The following is a 20,306-nucleotide window of genomic DNA, read 5'->3' on the forward strand; positions in this document are numbered from 1 at the left end:
TTTATTTTTGGCTATTTACTGAATCTTATACATATAGTCATTAAATGCTCTCTTATCCTCTTTTGATTTATTATTTACTTAGTACTCTAACTGAACATAATGCTGAACAAATTGGTTCTGAAAAATATGAGAAGTTTCCTTGTTTCTATCAATTCTATCAGTGCTCATTTCATCACATGAGCTCTCAACTTTGGAGTCAGTGACTCCTATATTTATTCTATCCCACATTCTATCTCCTTAGTTGTTAGTGGTCTCTCTGATAATTGTCTTGTATGTCTATCTCTGTAAATGTAGCTGACTTCATCTCCCAAATATAAGTTTTTTGAGATAGATTTTTGTTTTGCCTTTAACTCCAGAACCTGGCATCATACTTTGCAATCAATCAATCAGCAAGTATTTATTAAGTGCCTATCATGCACCAGGCTTTGGGGCTAAGCCCCAGGGATAGAATTAAAAAGAATGAAACTATTTTTTACATTTGAATAGAGGATATGACAAATACATATTATAAGCACATTTGTTGTTATTCAGGCATCCAGATATGTCCAACGCTATGTGAATCCATGGATTTTGTTCACGGGTTTTCTTAGCAAAGATACTGGAATGGTTTGCCATTTTCTTCCCCAGTATGTCTCCATCTTATAGATGATGAACTGAGAAAATGGGGATTAAGTGACTTGCCCAGAGTCATATAGCTAACAAGTTTCTGAGGATGGATTTGGAATCAGATTTTCCTGACTCCAGGCTCAATATTCTATCCACTATATCACTCCTATATGTAAAAACATGTAACAAATATAAAAGTTGATAGAGACATATAAAGTAGTTAAATACAAGGTAGTATGAAAGGGAGAGAACTTGCAGTTGGAGAAATAAGGAAAAGTTCAATGTAGAAGATGGTGTCTAAGCTACTCTTAAAGAAAGAAAGAAAATGTATGAGGCAGAGGAAAGGAGAAAGTGCATTCCAGACATGAGAGACAGTCACTGCAGAGATACAGTTAGGTGAGAGAGCAATGAGCAAGGAAGAGAGAAGACAAGTTTGGCTAAATCACAGAGTGCAGAAGGGGGAATAAAGTACAGTGAGTCCAGAAAGATAAGTTGGGATCAGCTTTAAAAGCTAATGAAAGGATTTGTATTTTATTCTAGAAGCAATAGAAAGCTACAGGGAATGGTTGAATAGGGGAGATACATGAACAGATATGCTGTTATGGAAAAGTACTTTGGTAGCAGTGTGTAGGATGGAGTTGAGTGATCAGAGAGTTGAAGGAGGAGAACAATTAGATGAGTATGGAAAGAATCTAGGCAAAAGGGAAACTAAGGCCTGACCCAAGATGACAGCTCTGAATAGCTAGAAATGTTGTGTAGAATGTAGAAAAGGGAAAATTTGACAACTGACCGGATATGTGAATGAAAGAGATTGAAGAATCCAGGAAGTGCCAAAATCATGGACTGGATATTGGAAAAATGGAAATGATTGAGATAGAAAAAGGATGTTTAGGAGAGGGAAGGGTTTAGGAGAAAAATGAGTTAAGTTTCAGAAATGCTGGGTTTAAGATAACTCTGGGAAATACAATTTGAAATGGTCAATAGTCAATTGATGATTTAGAACTGAGACTTTGGGGAGAGACTAAGGCTGGATATATAGATCTAGGAGCCAATTTGATAGAGGTAATCAATAACTTAATGTATTCATAGATGCTGAAGAATTTACAGAATGAGAGATAGAAAGGACAAGAGACAATATATATATATGTATATATATATATATATATATATTTAATAAAACCCTTACCTTCCATCTTGGGGTCAATACTGTGTATTGGCTCCAAGGCAGAAGAGTGGTAAGGGTAGGCAATGGGGGTCAAGTGACTTGCCCAGGGTCACACAGCTAGGAAGTGGCTGAGGCCGGATTTGAACCTAGGACCTCCTGTCTCTAGGCCTGGCTCTCAATCCACTGAGCTACCCAGCTGCCCCCGACAATATATTTTTCTATAGAATTGATCACATCAAATTCATGTCTCAATACAGTAATTTGGCTAAATGAATTCTTGTCTTAGGTTGTGTCTATAAAACCCATTATCGACTCAGTTCCCAGATTCTCAGACTCCTGAACTCCTGGACTCCTAGACTTCCAAAATCTTGTACTCCAAGATGGATTGCAATCCTGACTTCTTGAAACTCTCAAGGTTGTAACCTTCAACACCCTTCACCTGAAATGAAAGAACAAATGCCCTTGTAGGACAAGAACTAAGACTTGTAGTTTTTGGAAGAAGCCCCAAAACTTCTTGCTGCATAGTATTGTCTCTCATCAGATTCCAACTTTCAGGAAGAAATCAGCTAGAGAAAGGAGATCAAAACAAGAGTGAGGAGTCCCAACCAAGAGAGAAGCCAAGAAAGTCTAATGTTTTCTTGAAGATCCCAGTTATGATTCTACAACTATAGCCAATCAAAAGGGCTGCTATTTAACATGTGATTAATACATTAGAATAAGTTACATTAAGTTTGAATGTTCTAAAGTCTCTCCAGGGCATTTACATTATATATTACAATGATTCCCCTGGAAACAGACTCCCTAGCATCTGCCACATGGGGAATTATGGCACATGCTCAGAAGGACTGGGCTTATTGGACACTAAACTAAACAGTAAAATATTATACTAAAACATGACTTTCATCATGTCATTTGCTTGCTTAATAGGTTCCAATTTTCTATTGCATAATAAATGAATATTTCTAAGATCCTAAAAGTAAAATGTGACCAACCCACCTTCCAGATGCATATATAACTGCTCCTCCAATAGTCTATAATTTTAAGTCATCATTTTCTCCCACATATGTGGTTCAATCTTAACCCTATGTCTCTGACCCTATTGTTATTCTCTACTTTGTGCATTTAAATCCACCTTTCTTCTAATCACTTTAAGTTCATATCTTCTGTAAAGCTTTCTGTTCTCTGACCCTCAATGATTCCTCAACTGGTAATACTTTATTTTATTTTAATTAATTTATTGATTTTTAGTCAATTTAGAACATTATTCTTTGGTTACAAGAATTACATTCTTTCCCTCCACTCCCCTCCCCCTTCTTCCTATAGCTGAAGCACAATTCCACTGGGTTTTACATTTGTCCTTGATCAAATCCCATTTTCATGTTGTTGATGTTTGCATTAGGATGTTCATTTGGGGTCTATATCCCCAATCATATCCCCTCGATCCATGTAATCAAACAGTTATTTTTCTTCTGTGTTTCTGCTTCCACAGTTTTCTCTCTGAATGTGGATAGTGTTCTTTCTTGTAAATCCCTCTGGGTTGTTCAGGGTCACTACATTGCCACTAATGGAGAAGTCCATTACATTCCATTGTACCATAGTGTATCAGTCTCTGTGTACAATGTTCTCCTGGTTCTGCTCCTTTCATTCTGCATCAATTCCTAGAGGTTATTCCAGTTCACATGGAATTCCTCCAGTTTATTATTCCTTTGAGAACAATAGTATTCCATCACCAATATATACTACATTTTGTTCAGCCATTCCTCAATTGAAGGGCATCCCCTCATTTTCCAATTTTTGGCCACCACAAAGAGTGCAGCTATGGATATTCTTGTACAAGTCTTTTTCCTTATTATCTCTTTGGGGTACAAACCCAGCAGCTCTATGGCTGGATCAAAGGGCAGACAGTCTTTTATTGCCTTTTGGGCATGGTTCCAAATTGCCCTCCAGAATGGTTGGATCAATTCAACTCCACCAGCAATGAATTAATGTCTCAACTTTGCCACATCCTATCCAGCATTCATTACTTTCCATTGCTGTCATGTTAGCCAATCTGCTAGGTTTGAGGTGATACCTCAGTGTTCTTTAGATTTGTATCTCTCTGATTATAAGACATTTAGAACACTTTTTCATGTGCTTACTAATAGTTTTAATTTCTTTAACTGAAAATTGCCTATTTATGTCTCTTGCCCATTTGTCAATTAGAGAATGGCTTGATTTTTTGTACAATTGATTTAACTCTTTATAAATTTGAGTAATTAGACCTCTGTCAGAGGTTTTTGTTATGAAGATCGTTTCCCAATTTGTTGATTCCCTTCTAATTTTGGTTGCATTGATTTTGTTTGTACAAAAACCTTTTAACTTGATTCAATAAAAAAAATTTATTTTACATTTTGTGATGTTTTGCTAGCTCTTGCTTGGTTGTAAAAATTTTCTTTTTCTAAATATCTGACATGTATACTATTCTGTGTTCACCTAATTTACTTATAGTTTCCTTTTTTATATTCAAGTCATTCACCCATTCTGAGTTTATCTTGGTATAGGGTGTGAAATGTTGATCCAAACTTAATCTCTCATATTCTGTCTTCCAATTTTCCCAGAAGATTTTTTTTATTAAATAGTGGATTTTGGTCCCCAAAGCTGGGATCTTTGGGCTTATCATAGACTGTCTTGCTGAGGTCATTTATCCCAAGTCTATTCCACTGATCCTCCTTTCTGTCTCTTACCTAGTACCAAATTGTTTTGATGACCACTGCTTTATAGTATAGTTTGAGATCTGGGACTGCAAGGCCACCTTCCTTTGCATTTTTTTTTTCATGATTTCCCTGGATATCCTTGATCTTTTGTTCTTCCAAATGAACTTTGTTATGGTTTTTTCTAATTCAGTAAAAAAGTTTTTTGGGAGTTCAATGGATATGGTACTAAATCAGTAAACTAATTTGGGTAGGATTGTCATTTTTATTATGTTAGCTCATCCTACCCACAAGCAATTAATGTTTTTATAATTGTTTAGATCTAGTTTTAATTGTGTGGAGAATGTTTTATAGTTGTGTTCATATAGTTCCTGTGTTTGTCTCGGCAGATAGATTCATTCCTAAGTATATTATGTTGTCTAGGGTGATTTTAAATGGAATTTCTCTTTCTAATTCTTGCTTCTGATATGGGTTGGAGATATATAGAAATGCTGATGACTTATGTGGGTTTATTTTATATCCTGCAACTTTGCTAAAGTTGTTGATTATTTGGACTAGCTTTTTGGTTGACTCTCTAGGATTCTTAAGTAGACCATCATATCATCCACAAAGAGTGATAGCTTGGTCTTCTCATTGCCTATTTTAATACCTTCAATTTCTTTTGCTTCTCTAATTGCTTCTTCCAGTGTTTCTAGTACAATATTAAATAATAGAAGTAATAATGGGCAACATTGTTTTACTCCTGATCTTAGTGGGAAGGCTTCTAGTTTATCCCTATTGCAGATGATGTTTGCTGATGGTTTTAGATATATGCTGTTTATTATTTTTAGGAAAGACCTTTCTATGCCTATGCTTTCTAGTGTTTTCAATAGGAATGGGTGTTGTATTTTGTCAAAGGCTTTTACTGCATCTATTGAGATAATCATGTGGTTTTTGTTGGTCTGCTTGTTAATATGGTCAATTATGTTGATGGTTTTTCTAATATTGGACCATCCTTGCATTCCTGGTGTAAATCCTACCTGGTCATAATGAATAACCCTCATGATCAATTGCTGGAATCTTTTTGCTAGTATCCTATTTAGGATTTTTGCATCTATATTCATTAAGGAGATTGGTGTGTACTTTTCTTTCTCTGCTTTTGACCTGCCTGGTTTTGGAATCAGTACCATATTTCTGTCATAAAAGGAATTTGGTAGAACTCCTTCTTTGCTTATTCTGTCAAATAGTTTGTATAATATTGGGATTAGTTATTCTTTGAATGTTTGATAGAATTCATTTGTGAATCCATCTGGACCTGGGGTTTTTTTCTTAGGGAGTTCTTTGATTGCTTGTTCAATTTCTTTTTCTGATATGGGGTGGTTTAGGTAATCTATTTCTTCCTCTGTTAGTCTAGGCAATTTATATTTTTGTAAATATTCATCCATATCACCTCGATTGCCATATTTGTTGCCATATAATTGGATATAATAATTTTTAATGTTTGCCTTAATTACCTCTTCATTAGAGGTGAGGTCTCCTTTTTCATCTTAGATACTGTTAATTTGGTTTTCTTCTATCCTTTTAAAATTAGATTGACCAGTACTTTGTCTATTTTATTTGTTTTTTCAAAGTACCAACTTCTAGTCTTATTTATTAAATTAATAGTTCTTTGACTTTTAATTTTATTAACTTCTCCTTTGATTTTTAGGATTTCTAATTCGGTCTTCATCTGAGGAATTTTAATTTGTTCACTTTCTAGTTTCTTAATATGCATGCCTGATTCATTGACCTCTGTCCTCCCTAATTTGTTAATATATGAACTCAAGGATATAAATTTCCCCCTGAGTACTGCTTTGGCTGCATCCCATAGATTTTGAAAGGATATCTCATAATTGTCATTTTCTTCATTGAAATTATTATTTCTATGATTTGTTCTATAACTCACAGGTTTTGGAGAATCGTACTGTTTAATTTCCAAGTAAGTTTTGATTTGCCTCTCCATGTGCCCTTACTAATTATTATTTTCATTGCATTGTGGTATGAGAAGGTTGCATTTATTATTTCTGCTTGTTTGCACTTGTTTGCAATGTTTTTATGCCCTAGTACATGGTCAATTTTTGTGAATGTACCATATGCTGCTGAAAAGAAGGTGTATTCCTTTTTATCCCTATTTATTTTTCTCCACATTCCTAGTAACTCTAATTTTTTCCAAGATTTCATTCATTTCTCTTACTTCTTCCTCATTTATTTTTTGTTTTGATTGATCTAGTTCTCATAGAGGAAGGTTCAGGTCTCTCATTAGTATAGCTTTTCTATATATTTCATCCTTGAGCTCCACTAGTTTCTCCTTTAGAAATCTGGATGCTATGTCATTTGGTGCATACATTTTGAGTACTGATATTTTCTCATTGTCTATATGGACTTTTATCAGGATGTAATTACCTTCCATAGCTCTTTTGACTAGATCTATTTTTACTTTGGCTTCATCAGATATCATGATTGCAACTCCTGGCTTCTTTTTCTCAGTTGATGTCTAATAGATTTGGCTCCATCCTCTTACTTTTAACCTATGTATGTCTACCTTCCTCATGTTTGTTTCTTGTAGACAGCATATGGTAGGGTTTTGTTTTCTAATCTACTCTGCTATTTGCTTGCTTTTATGGGTGAGTTTATTCCATTCCCATTTAGAGTTATGATTACCAGCTGTGTATTTCCCAGCAGTTTGATTTCCACTCCTAGTCCTGCCCTTTCTTCTTTCACTATTTCCTTCTATATAAGTGTTTTGTTTTTAATTGCTCCCCCTAATTCCCACCTTTATTTTACTTCCCTTTCTACCTCCCCTCCCTTCTTATTCCCCTCTTATTTTCTTTATAGTATTTTTAAACTACACCCAACCCTCTCCCTCCCTTGTATTACTTCCCTCCCCACCAGTCCATTTGTTGCCCTTCTACTTCCCCATAGGTTGCAAATCAATTCTCTGCCCCAATGTATTTTGTTTTTCCCTCTTTGAAAGTCAATTTCAATGCACATAAGAGTTGAGTATTTCCTATCTCCAACCTCTTTACCCTTCCAGTGTATTGATGTTCTCCCCCCTCCCACCATGCGCTTCTTTGTGACATATACATTTACCCCACTTAGTATTAACCTCTTTTTAGAACTCTAGTTATATATATGTGTATATATACATATATATTTATGCATAAATATATCTATATACATATTTATGTCTTAGTAATTTATCGATACAGTTTGTCACTCTTCACTCAAAGTATAATTCTTTTCGCTATCCAGGTGATAATAATTTTTAAGAGTTACCAATGTCCTCTTTTCTTATAGGGATACATATCATTTTAACTTATTGGGTCTCTTAAAAAAGGGTTTTTTTGTTCATTTTGTTTTTGTTTTTTCCCCCTTTCTTAATTACTTTTTGATGATTCTCTTGAGTTCTGTGTTTGGGCTTCAAATTTTCTGTTCAGGTCTGGTCTTTTCTTTACAAATGCTTAGAATTCTTCTATTTTATTAAATGACCATACTTTACCCTGTAAGAATATAGTTAGTTTTGCTGGGTAATTAATTCTTGGTTGTAGACCTAGTTCCCTTGCTTTCTGGAATATCATATTCCATGCTTTTCATTCCTTCAATGTAGATGAAGCCAGATCCTGTGTTATCCTCACTGTAGTTCCATGATATCTGAATGACTTCTTCTTAGCAGCTTGTAATATTTTTTCCTTGGTCTGATAGTTCTTGAATTTGGCTATAACATTCCTGGGTGTTGTTAATTGGGGATTAAGTATAGGAGAATATTTGTGGATTCTTTCAACCTCCACTTTTCCCTATTGTTCTAGAATGTTGGGGCAGTTTTCTTTAATAATTTCCGGTAGGATGAGGTCCAGCCTTTTTTTTTTTGTCATGGTTTTCAGATAGACCACTGATTCTTAAGTTGTCTTTCCTGGAACGATTTTCTAAATCTTCTGTTTTGTGAATGAGGTGTTTCATATTTTCCTCAATTTTTCCATTCTTTTGATTCTGTTTTATAGTTTCCTGCTGCCTTGTGAAGTTGCTTGCTCCTAATTGTTGTATTCTGGTTTTTAAAGACTGGATTTCATCCCTGGCTTTTTGGTCATCCTTCTCCTTCAGGTCTTATTTTCTTTGGAGGTCATCTTTCCTCTTATTTACCTCATCTTTCATTTTTTTTGCCTCATCTTTCTTCTCCTTTGCCTCATTTTCAATCTGGTTAATTTTGGCCTTCAAGACACTGTTTTCTGTTTCCAGATGACTTTTCTTGCTTTTAAAGTTTTTTTCCCAGTTATCTTCAGCCTCTCTTACTTGTGTTTTGAATTGTATTTTGAGTTCTTCCAAAGCCTGTGTTCAATTTGCTGGGGTTTCTGTGTTTTTGTTTGGTGTTCCTTCATCCTCCTCTTTTACATCTACTCTTTGTTTATTGCCTGGATAGAAGTTGTTAATTGTATTTTCTTTTTCTGTTGTTTGCTCATATTTTCTCCTTGTTTTCCCCTTGTCGTTGCTTGCACTCTTGATCCTCTCATTATGTTCTGGATCTATGGTTTTGGTCTTTTCTGTCAGCCTTCACCCTTGGAGGTTAGTCAGCAAATCTCTCAGAGCCATCTGTGGGGGAGGGGTGTTGGAGCTTGAGCTTCCCTGCACTCTGAAGGCTTGATGGGATTAAGCCCAGTTGGGTCAAACTTGCAGAGCTAGATATGCTCTAAGGCCAAAACCTCAGGAAAAAGAGGGGGTATGGATTGTCTCTGCTTCTGCAAGTAGGGTACCGGCTCTGAGCTTCTTCTCCAACTGCTTGCCCACTGCCTGAGCTCTGAGCCTCACACAGCTTTTCCCACAAGGTACTCCCTTCAGACTAGCACCCTTGTTCATCCAGTGGTTTCAGTCAGTGCTGGGGGCTCAGCATTGTAGGTGGGTGAGGCCTCCTGAGACCTTCCTTCTTCCTTTCCTTTACACCTGAGTGTTCTCAAATTCAGGTTTTTGGGGGGGCATATCTTTTAAGTTGAGTCCAGCAGGAGGGTTCCTTAGCTCCGCCCTATTGTTAGGTTTGGTTTTTAGTCCCCTAGGAGCATTTAGTTTTAATCAGTAAGGAAGGGTTTTCAGAGGTCTGAACTTTCACTGCCTCTATGCTGCCATCTTGACTCTGTCCTACTGGTAATTCTTATAGCACAATTTCACACTTAATTTGGTAATGTCTCCTTTTTTATATCTAGAGTGAAGTTTCTTTGGGGGCAGATAAAACACCTTAAATTTTGTCTTCATCTCCCATAATGTCTCATAGGATGGATTGCATAATAGGAACAACAATTAAAAAATCCTCATTAGAGGAAACTGTAGAAATCTTCCAGGAATGGGAAAAAGTTTTTTTTATATTCAACTTCATAATTTTGTTTAATTTTAAAAATATAACTAATATTCATTATCTCAGATCTCCTTCTTTCAGTTTTCTCTAGGTTCTTCCTTTTTCTATTCCTTTAAAAACTCCTTTGCATTGGTAGCCTATAACTCCAACTTCTTCTAGGCTCTGTTCTACTTCCTTTGGACAGTGTATTTCTTCAGTCTTTCACCATTTAAAATATCTTCTTTATCAGTTCCAAGGCAAAAGAGTTGTAAGGGCTAGGCAATGGTGTTATAGGTGACTTGCTTAGGGTCACACAGTTAGGAAATGTCTACTTAGCTTCCTTCACCATTTATTTTTTTTAGACCCTTACCTTTTGTCTTAGAACCACTAATATATATTGAATCTAAGGCAGAAGAGATTTGACCATTTTTTAATCTTATTTATTTATATTCTTCAGTTGGCTTTCTCCTCTATTGAAGTGAGGCAAAGCTAGTACCCATCTATTTTGGCCTGTTGTATTTTTCAGGAGACTAATTGTTAATGGGCAGCATTCATACAATCTCCTTTCTGTTTCCAGAGAAAAGGGAGAATCTGGTGATTTTGACACTAACTCTACTAAAGCCTGAGAAAATATCATAAAGCACTATGGATAATGGCACAATGTTAGCAATGGTTCTGAAACTTTTGTAATAAGCAATCATTTACAAGAGAAAGATTTTCCAATCTTGGTCCATCAAATTAATTTTAATTTTCCTTGCTTGTATAAGCTCCCAACCATGACTGAAATAGAATTTGGTGGACTTTGAGTGTTAGGAAATGGGGGGAGGAGAGATGGCAAATAAAATCAGAAAAAAGCATGAAAAATGAAGTGAGCATTTTCTGACACAATTAAATGACTGCCTGTTTGAGAGATGAAGCAGGAAAAATACACGATATAATTTACATTTCTGATAGCCTGTTTTTTCAGGGTTCTCTATTTAGCAGTTGATTCTTTGTTTGAAATATGAGTTCTATGTAAGTGAATGAAAATAAATAAAAAATAAAACTTGTTAGTCTGGAGATCCATTTGGAAAAACAGATCACTGATTTTACTACTCTCTATGTCTTCACTGGGGCATTCAGATAATTAGGATTACAGATTTGAAGCTAGGAGGTCCATCAGAGACACCTAAATCCAATTTATTTATTTTCAAATAAGGAAACTTAAACCTAGAGAGGTTAAATGCTTTGGTTAAGGTTATGGGAGATAGAAGAGCAAGTGGAGGTTCAGAAAATTATAGAAGATTTGATCCAGGACGGACCATAAAGGTCATCTAATTGAATAAAATTAACATTGAATTATGAAATTATTTCCCCTTGGATCCTTCCAAGAACAATCTGAGTCAGAATGAAACAGTTTCTCCTGCAGGTTATGAAACTGGGTTGAGTCCTCCCTGCTTTTGTTTAAATCTTAAAAGAATGAAAGGATGAAGAATAGGGTAAACCCTGAGTCACTGGAGATATTAGAGGAATACAGTGAACTCTAGCAGCCATGTGGGACTCCACATGGCCTGATGAGTTGGCATCATCCTGGGTTGAAGCAAAGACACTCCCCTCTAGCAATGAAGTAATGATGGAGATATTGAAGTCTCTAAGTGTACTTCCTCTATGACTGTCAATCAGGATGTCATGGGATGTCAAGGAAAGGAGCTGAGTAGTAAGGTCTCAAGGGGTGTAAAAGAGTTGCATAAGAGGAGATGCTCTCTTTTGCCCCACTCTTTTGCTCCCATTCAGACTGTGAAAGGGGTCAATTAGCCAATTTGGATTATACTGAGTAGTTATTAATAATTAACTAAAATTAAGAAATTCTGCCTCTTGTGAATTTCAATTGTTACCTAGCTTAAAATTTTGTTCTGCAGATAAAAGAAACTGAGGGCCAGGGAGGGAAATGACTGATTCAACATTATCCATCTAGTTAGTAATAAATCCAGGGCTAGAACCTAGGTCTCTAGTTCTTGGTTCAGTGCTTTCTCTAATACAATGTCCTGCCTCTCAGAGCATGCGATAGGGATGCAGGAATATTGATATAGAAGAGGAGATGTGTGGACCCAGGTCGCTGTTCTAGTGCTGATGTTCCTCCTGGCATGCAAAGTCAATATGGGGTTGACAAAGGAGTATGCTGAAGAGGAGATGAGGGAAGTGGAAAATATACTGCTGTGTAAGTAGTCCAGGTCTAATACCTAGTTCTAGAGTGTTAGAATCACACACAGCCAAGGTACTTCTTCCAAGGTAACACAGATGGCATGATTTTAGCACTGTTTAGCACTGAGATACTATATTGCTTATGTAGACATGCTGTGTGTGTATGTCTGGGAAATCAAAGTCAGGGAAAGCCTGAAAGTGAAGGTTTATTTTGAAGAAAAATGTGAAATTATAGTTAATAGGACTTTAACATCTTTGAGTGGTAAAGACTGGAAAGGCCACATAATCTATGATAATAGCTAACCATCATAAACTCCTTAGGGCAAGAATCATTTGGTTTTGCTCTTGAATCTCCCAGTGGATAGCACATAAGAAATGTTCAAGAAATGTTTGGTATATGAAGACCCTCATCACCTCATGACTACACTATTGAAATAGCCTCTTGGTTGATCTTCCTGATTCCATACTTTCTCCATTTCAGTCAATCTGCCATTCAACTGCTAAAGTCATCTTTAAAGTGAAGGTCTAACCATGTCATCTTCCACCCTCAAAAAACTCTAGTTCCTCCCTATTAGCTCTAGGATCAATGCTCTGTTTGGCATTCAAAGCCTTTCATAACCTACAAACATCTTTCCCCACCTTTCCAATCTTTATACTTTCATTATATACCCCACTACATTCTCCATGATTCATTGACTTTGGCCTCCTTGTTATCTCATTCAACTTACTGGATTTCCCTCATGCTTCCCTCCTTTCTTATCTCGACTTCTTGGTTTCCTTCAAATTTTCTCTAAGTCCTGCCTTCTAAAGGAAGCCTTTTCTGACCCTCCTCCTTAATTCTTATGCTTTAATTAAGTTGATTAGCTCTAATTTATCCAATGTATATCTCATTTGTAAACAGTGGTTTGCATATTGTCTCTCGCATTAGACCTGAACTCCTTGGAAGGAAGGACTACCTTTTGGTCTTTCTTTGTTTTCCAGAGACTTGTCTTATTTCTTAATACTTAGTAGACACTTATAAATATTTATTGACTGACAAACCGAATTGCTAAAGTGGTTAAAAAGCACTTGGTCTTTTTGAAAATTATATGAAGATAATAATACTAATATTATTTTCCCCTATTTTATAGATGAGAAAAACTGAAATTCCTGGAGGTTAATTGGCTTGTCCAAGGCTTCACAGCAAGTTAGTGACCACAGGGACTTAAACCTAGGTCTCTTGCTTCCAGGGCAAATACATTCAAAGCTACATCATTAAGTTATATCTGGTAGGTTTTCTTCATGTCCCTGCATCAGTTAGGGATGTAGAGCTAGGTAATATGGTGGTGTTCCAGAGAGGAAGTCCTGTATATGACAGCTTTGCTATTGATAGGAAACAGTGTCTCATCTCTTCTTTTGCTCCCAAGTTCCCTGCATGGTTGCTGCACACTCATATATTCATTGACCTAAAAGCTACATGTCATTATCCAATTTTCTTGCCACTTTAGACTGCTAGCACTGATCAGCTGACTAGGCAGCAGTGGGAATGGTGCAACAAAATAAGGTATGTTGGTATATCAGTTGAATTTACTTGTTTGTGTTATCTTGTATGTTTTTGCAATCCTTATCTGTTTAAGCTCCTTGAACTTAGGCCCTGTTTTATTTTGTTTCTGTATTCCTAGCCCTAAAATACAGTGTGTGGAATTTAATGGGAAGTTAATAAGTGTTTGTTGAACAAATGAGTAAATTATGTAGTTAGTGCATGTATCATTGTCAAATGAATAAACTGAAGTTCAAAAAGTTACATGACTTGCTCATGGTCACAGACTAAATGAATATCAGTTCTAGAATTCAAATCCAGATCTCCTGATGCCAGGTCTTCCTCACCACTACAAAATTCTATTTATTTTTAACAGTCTTCCCTTTTCTTCATACTTTTCTAAGTAATATATATATATATATATATATGTATACTCTCTCTATATATATGTATATAAATCTCCTTGTTTGGTATGAACTTGCTCTATTTTCACATTCTTTTTTCCCATTGGGTGCTGAGCTCTTTGATGACAAGGACCATGTACTTTAATTTCATTTTATTATTTTACATGCCTACATAGCAACTAGTACAGTGTTCTATATTGAATGCATGGATCTTATACATGTTTCTCTCTCTCTCTCTGCTGCTCAGTGTATGTTGACTGAAAAGACTAGGAAGTGGCAATTCAGAGATTCAGAAGATGAATAGTTCCCTCCAGCCACTAAATGGTAGTGGGTGAAAATGTCATTAACTTCTCAATGCAGAATGTTACAGAATTAAAGCATAATTCACTACTATGTTTAAAGGCCCTATTTTTGTGACTAGTAAATAAGAAAGCCATACTGTAAAGCCTTTCCATCACCTCATTAATAAATCTAGCATATGCAAAGCCATTTTGAAGAGTAAATGAAGTGAACCATCGTCTCTTAAGCTGAATATCATACATGGCACAATTTCCTGGAATCCAATTTGGGATTGTAGGGCTTAAAGTATTTCAACCTCTGTGGTTTCATAACATTCAGTTGACTAAAACTGACTTTAAAATTCTGCTTCTGTTGTCACAGGAGAGAAAAAAATACCCGCAGATGCACCGATGCATCATGAATCCTGAAACAGAACTGCAGAAAGGGTTTCAACTTACTTCTTTTACAAACCATTGACAAAAGGCAGGACCAATCCATTCTCTTGCATGAATACCACAGTCTATCCAGACAGCTCTTTTGTAAGCCCTGGATCTTCTGCCCAGCTGAAAACAAAGGTATTCATAATAACCATTTTGGACATTTTGTCTCAGTGACCAATAGCAAGATTTCAGTAACATTCTTTAGTATAACTTTATCTCCTCAGAATAGATTTGACATCTGTCCAGGAAGGCTAGGATTACCTCATGGAGAAGAGTAAATACTCTGTCCAGTTTACAAATCAGGGAACCAAAAACATTCTGCAAATCTATTATCTCTTTTCTTGAATATTGTCTCATGGGTCACACACTAATACCAGCATTATTATTGTATTGTAACATTTTCCCTATAAAATTTCTTAGAAATTAGTCTACTTTTTGGGTGTAGGGGAAGACACAGTATGATGCAGGAGCCAAAAGAAGTTCATTGAGCTAGATGGAAAGAATGAAAAAATAGATGGTAGTTTTCTCCTTATATATCCTTGTTTTATTTATGCTATTTCTGACTTGAGTTTGATGATTTTTAATTTAATATATAATAAATAACCCCTGATATGATATTCAGAGGTGACTATAGCTATATATAATTCTTTGAATTTTATCCTGAGAACTGAAAAAAACACATAATTTCCCAGACTATTAATTTTCCAAATGCATTAAATGAAGAAAGTAGAAAGAATATTCTAGAAATTTTGTTTGAGGAAAATAAACTATAATCCACCAGCTCAAGGGTAAAATATTTTCCCATATTAGCCTTTGAATTTGACTTTGAGAATATATGCAAGAGTTAATAACTCAAATCTACCCCAATAAGTAACCCTATGACAATGTGGAAAATATGAATTATTTTCACAAGTATTTCATCTGAAAGTTGGCACTAATCATTCCATCTAATATTGCAATGTCTGTTTTTTACCTTTAATATAAAAAGAGATCTTCCCTCATATGATTTTCCAATAGAAAACATGTGGATGAGGCCTGAATGGGTTTTATTCAAATGATGCATCCAATTTTGAATCTAAAATCACAAAAGTAAAAAATTCTGTCAGAGTCAATTAAAATTAAAGCAGAAAAGAGAGAACCTGAGGAGGATGAAGAGGGTGCCAGCAGGAACTATAAATACTTTAAGACCAGATGTGGAAGATGCCATACACAGAAATTTCCATTTTGTGTACCCTGTACTTCAGGCTACTTAACAAATCCCACTCTCATTTTCTGCCCTTTTTATTTTTCATAGCACGATGCCTCTTTAGGTCCAGTTTCTATTTGACATACTAATACTATATAGATCACTGATTTATTAATGATAGTTTTGCTGTAGATACATCCATGCAATAAAAATTAGCCAAATTGTAGCACATGTCTTTTGATGAATAGAACTTTAAAAATTTTCTGCTCTCTGCAAAATAAATAGGGGGAAAAGGAGAAATCAACTTCAGGAAAATATGGATTTCAAAGATTTTAATATAGTCATCTGCAACATTATTTTTTTCTTCAGAGGAAGGGTAGATAGGTTCTCATGGGACTAAAATTCCAGAGGGAAGTTAGTCCTAGAAGGATAGGAATTTCTTACAAATGAAATTCTGAAGACTTTATAAAGAGGTGAAATTCTGATGAATAGGAAAAATTGGAATTGACTTAAGATACTTACATGTATAAACAAAGAACTAATCAACATAGATGTGTAGAAGAGAGAAGAAAGGGCGGGTAACAGAAGATGAGTCATTAATGAACAATGAACATCAGCATGGAATGAATGGTTCTATGAGAGAAATTTTAGGGGGGCTAAAGCTCAGAATGCTGTAGAGTAAATTCTTGTACAGGGGTGAATTGGCTTAGGTAGACTTTGAGGTTCTTTTGGTGATTCCCATTTGTATAGAATTAATACACCAAGAAGTCTAAATAAAATTTATGGACCAAGAATTGTCTGTCTCCCAATGTTGGGATTGAAGTTGTAGTGAATATATATGCATATGTATGCTCTGATATGCAGTGCACATATTAAACAATACCCTATTTTATTTACTTACTTCTTCTAAAGAGTGATAAACTTCATAACTATCCTGGAAGCGATCTACGTTTCCGTTGGGCCTTTAAGCTGCTTCCTTTTTCTAATGTTTTCTGAAGATCAGCTATTAAGACCCTGGATTTAAAAAAACAACATTTGTTGTTAAAGAATAAACTAAACTAGGTGCAATTTCAATAAGAAATACAGATTATAGAGCTGCAAAGAGATATAGAGCAAAGGTAATGTGACCTGAATATATTTTTTATTAAAATATTTGAAAATATTTCTAGTTCAATGAAATAGAAACTGTCAAACAAATAGTACAATGATTTAAAAATACTGCACTGCTCCCCACTCCCACACAAATCCCATTTTGTATACTCAGTACTTAAGGTGACCTATTTAATTTTACCTTGTTTTTTTTTAAGTAGTACAATGACTCTTTGGGTTTAGTCTCAAGGACTTTAAGACTGGGGAAAGGTGGAATTCACTAGAAAGAAAGCATTGTATTAATTTTTCATGGGCTACTGTGAGTCCTTTATGTTTTCTTTGCATTTTCAAGAGATATTATAAAGATTATGTGGTCCCTTACAAATGTCTGGTAACCTTGAATGATTGTACAGGATCTGGAGACTTCTTTTCCTACATCTGTGGAAACCTAAATACAAACTATATTCTACCTTTATTTAGCTGTGTCTCAGAGGGAATTCTGGGTGAGGGCAAAACAAATCAAAGAGAGAGTGATTTGGGGAGGAGACCTCAAGATTGAGCCTTGTTAATGTAAACCCAGAGGTTCTTGAAGTAGAGCATATATTACATTAAATATAGTGATATCTTTGTCCACAAGTTGATGATCCTGTTAATTGTTCTAAAAGGGGGCATATGAAGTATGATTGCTTTCATGAAGAGGCATTACTTTTTTGTTTATTCATTCAAAACAAATCCATTAAGTACTGACTATGTACAAAATATGGTACCAGGCAATTAGAGAGATACAAAGAAAACCAACACATGGTCTGGTCTGTGAATTATAAGAGTTTATATATCTTAGGGTAGTTGAGATGTAGATAGGATATTTGGATAGCTATAGGTAGGATACATAGTCAAGATAGACAGAGACAAAGAGATACCATCATAGGGGTACTTGAGATATAGAGAACTTTTTTAAATATAAGAAGCTGTTATGAAAAATAATATATAACAAGGGTTTGGCTGTTCTATATTCCTGGAAATACACACCCTCATTATATTTTCCTGAGAGTGCCACTCTTACTTTAAGAGATAGCTTAGATATCTTATTCATGATCCATTTCTTATCTTCACCCACAATTACTATTTATCTACTTCCCAAACTCTTTGGTATTTGACTGCTTTGTGTGGATTTGTGTATACATATACATATACACATCACACTCTTCCATGCATAAACTTTATATTTATGCTGCATATAGTTTCATTTGTACTTGTTGATTCTCCCATTAGGATATAAGTTAATTATGTTTAAGACATTTAAAAATTCCTTGTACTTGTACCCCCAGTGCCTAGCACCATGTCTGGCTTATATTAGGTACTCAATAAATATTTGTGGATTGATTAATCACTAGGTAAGGGGATTTAGATACAGAGAGGCAAAGAAAAAAGAAGCACGACTAAGCAAATAGTGGACAGATATTAATTCTTAGTTATCTGTCCATAGTTTTTCTTCTATAAGTCTTTAACAATCATTTTTTGATGAATTCCTTGTAGATTCATCTTTTTAAGTTAACAATTCTTTTTTCTTTTTAATAAAATTATTTCCATTTGACCCCACAGAATTTTATTCTTAGGAGCTTTCAAAATTTCTTAGGCCAACTTCCCTTGCAGAAATTTTAAGATATGTAATCATACATATCAGAACTCTGTGCTACTTTCCCTGAGTATAATGTAGATGCCAGACTATATCAGCTTTTCTTTTTTTTTCTATCACAAATTATAAGATGGAGTGTTGACTTTTCTCAAGGTTGCCATCTAGCTCCTCCTTGTTGGTTAGAAAATGCATTTTCCTCACAATTCTGTCCACTTTTTAAAGGATGAAGTTAAATTTGTGACAACCTAATGGCATTAGCTGCCTTGCTTTGGATGAGAGCTATGGCAGATGTCTAGACCACTATAACCATTATATCATATCTGAGGATTAAGATATTTCCTTAATTCCTCATTTATGTTCTTCCATCTAAATAGTCTGAAGTATACTTCTTTGACAACATCACTCCATTTATTGGTTTATTACCATATTCTCAAAATTTCCACCATGCTTTCAAATTCTTATTTCTGGATTTCCTCATTTGAGTTTACCATTATGATATACATATGCTTTTGTCCTTATCTATACTGTTTCTTTGTAAAAAGGCATACTTTTTGGGTATTCAAACTGGAGCTCCCTTTCCATATATATATATATATATATATATATCTCAATGATATCAATGAGTATCATCTGCTTCTTTGGGACAAAATCTCAAGTTTACCTTAGTTGTCAACCAAGCATTTGCAAATAGATACCTTAGGCAATGTATTTAATTTTATTTTTATTTAAAACATTTTATTTAATTAATTATTTTAGAATATTTTCCTAAGGTTACATGATTCATGTTCTTTCCTTCCCCTCTTCACCCCCCCAGCCAATATGCAATTCTACTAGGTTTTACATATATCATTGATCAAGACCTATTTCCCTATTATTGATAATTGAACCAGGGTGATTATTTTAGAGTCTACATCTCCAATCATATCCCATTGACGTATGTGATCAAGCAATTGTTTTTCTTCTGTGTTTCTATTCCCACAGTTCTTTCTCTGGATGTGGATAACGTTCTTGCTCATAAGTCCCCCAGAATTGTCCTGGCTCATTGAATTGCTGCTAGTAGAGAAGTCTATTGCATTTGGTTGTATCACAGTGTGTTGGTCTCTGTGTGTAATTTTCTCCTGGTTCTGCTCCTTTCACTCTTCATCAATTCCTGGAGGTCAATCCAGTTCACATGGAATTCCTCCAGTTCATTGTTTCTTTGAGCACAATAGTATTCCACCACAATCATAAGCCACAGTTTGTTCAGCCATTCCCCAATTGAAGGACATACTCTCATTTTCCAATTCTGGCAATGTATTTTATAACTAGTTCCTATCTTGTATTTATTTTCTGTGAATTACTGGACTCTATGTTATCCTTATTTCTACAATGTAACTCCTCTCTATGGTATTTATGGTATAGTATATGTAGTCAGGTCACCTCTCTACTGCCATTCTTTGACTTTTGATTATCTTTGCTAGATTCCAGTCAAATATATTCTAACAGTGTTTTAGCTAATGCTGTATCATTTGTATGACATAGTCAATATAGTCAGGTATGATCTCATGGGAAATATTTTTAGTTTAGAATCCCTATAGTCACAGTTTCTGTCACATAGTAGGTTGCTTAATAAATGCTTGTTGATTTGATGTGTCGATTTGGTTCATAGTTCTTTACTCTTCTCATGGAAAAAGTCAAATTTTAAACAATCATCTAGAAGTCGAAATCCCCCTCTTACATGCTATCTTAAAATAAACAAACAAAAACTCAGCTATTTACTTCTCAGATCTTTCTCAT

At 35.1% G+C, this 20,306-nt stretch overlaps 1 protein-coding gene across 1 annotated transcript in view; it reads right to left on the reverse strand.

The window, feature by feature from the left end:
* The window catches only part of CPA6 (carboxypeptidase A6), a 364,762-nt gene that overhangs the window by 88,221 nt on the left and 256,235 nt on the right, over positions 1-20,306 (reverse strand). Inside the window, 4 exon segments of the mRNA XM_007487010.3 lie at positions 14,638-14,742; positions 15,593-15,694; positions 16,707-16,743; positions 16,745-16,819. Coding sequence (XP_007487072.2) covers positions 14,638-14,742; positions 15,593-15,694; positions 16,707-16,743; positions 16,745-16,819 — 319 coding nt within the window.

Source organism: Monodelphis domestica, chromosome 3 (genome assembly GCF_027887165.1).
Source record: "Monodelphis domestica isolate mMonDom1 chromosome 3, mMonDom1.pri, whole genome shotgun sequence".
NCBI lineage: Eukaryota > Metazoa > Chordata > Mammalia > Didelphimorphia > Didelphidae > Monodelphis > Monodelphis domestica.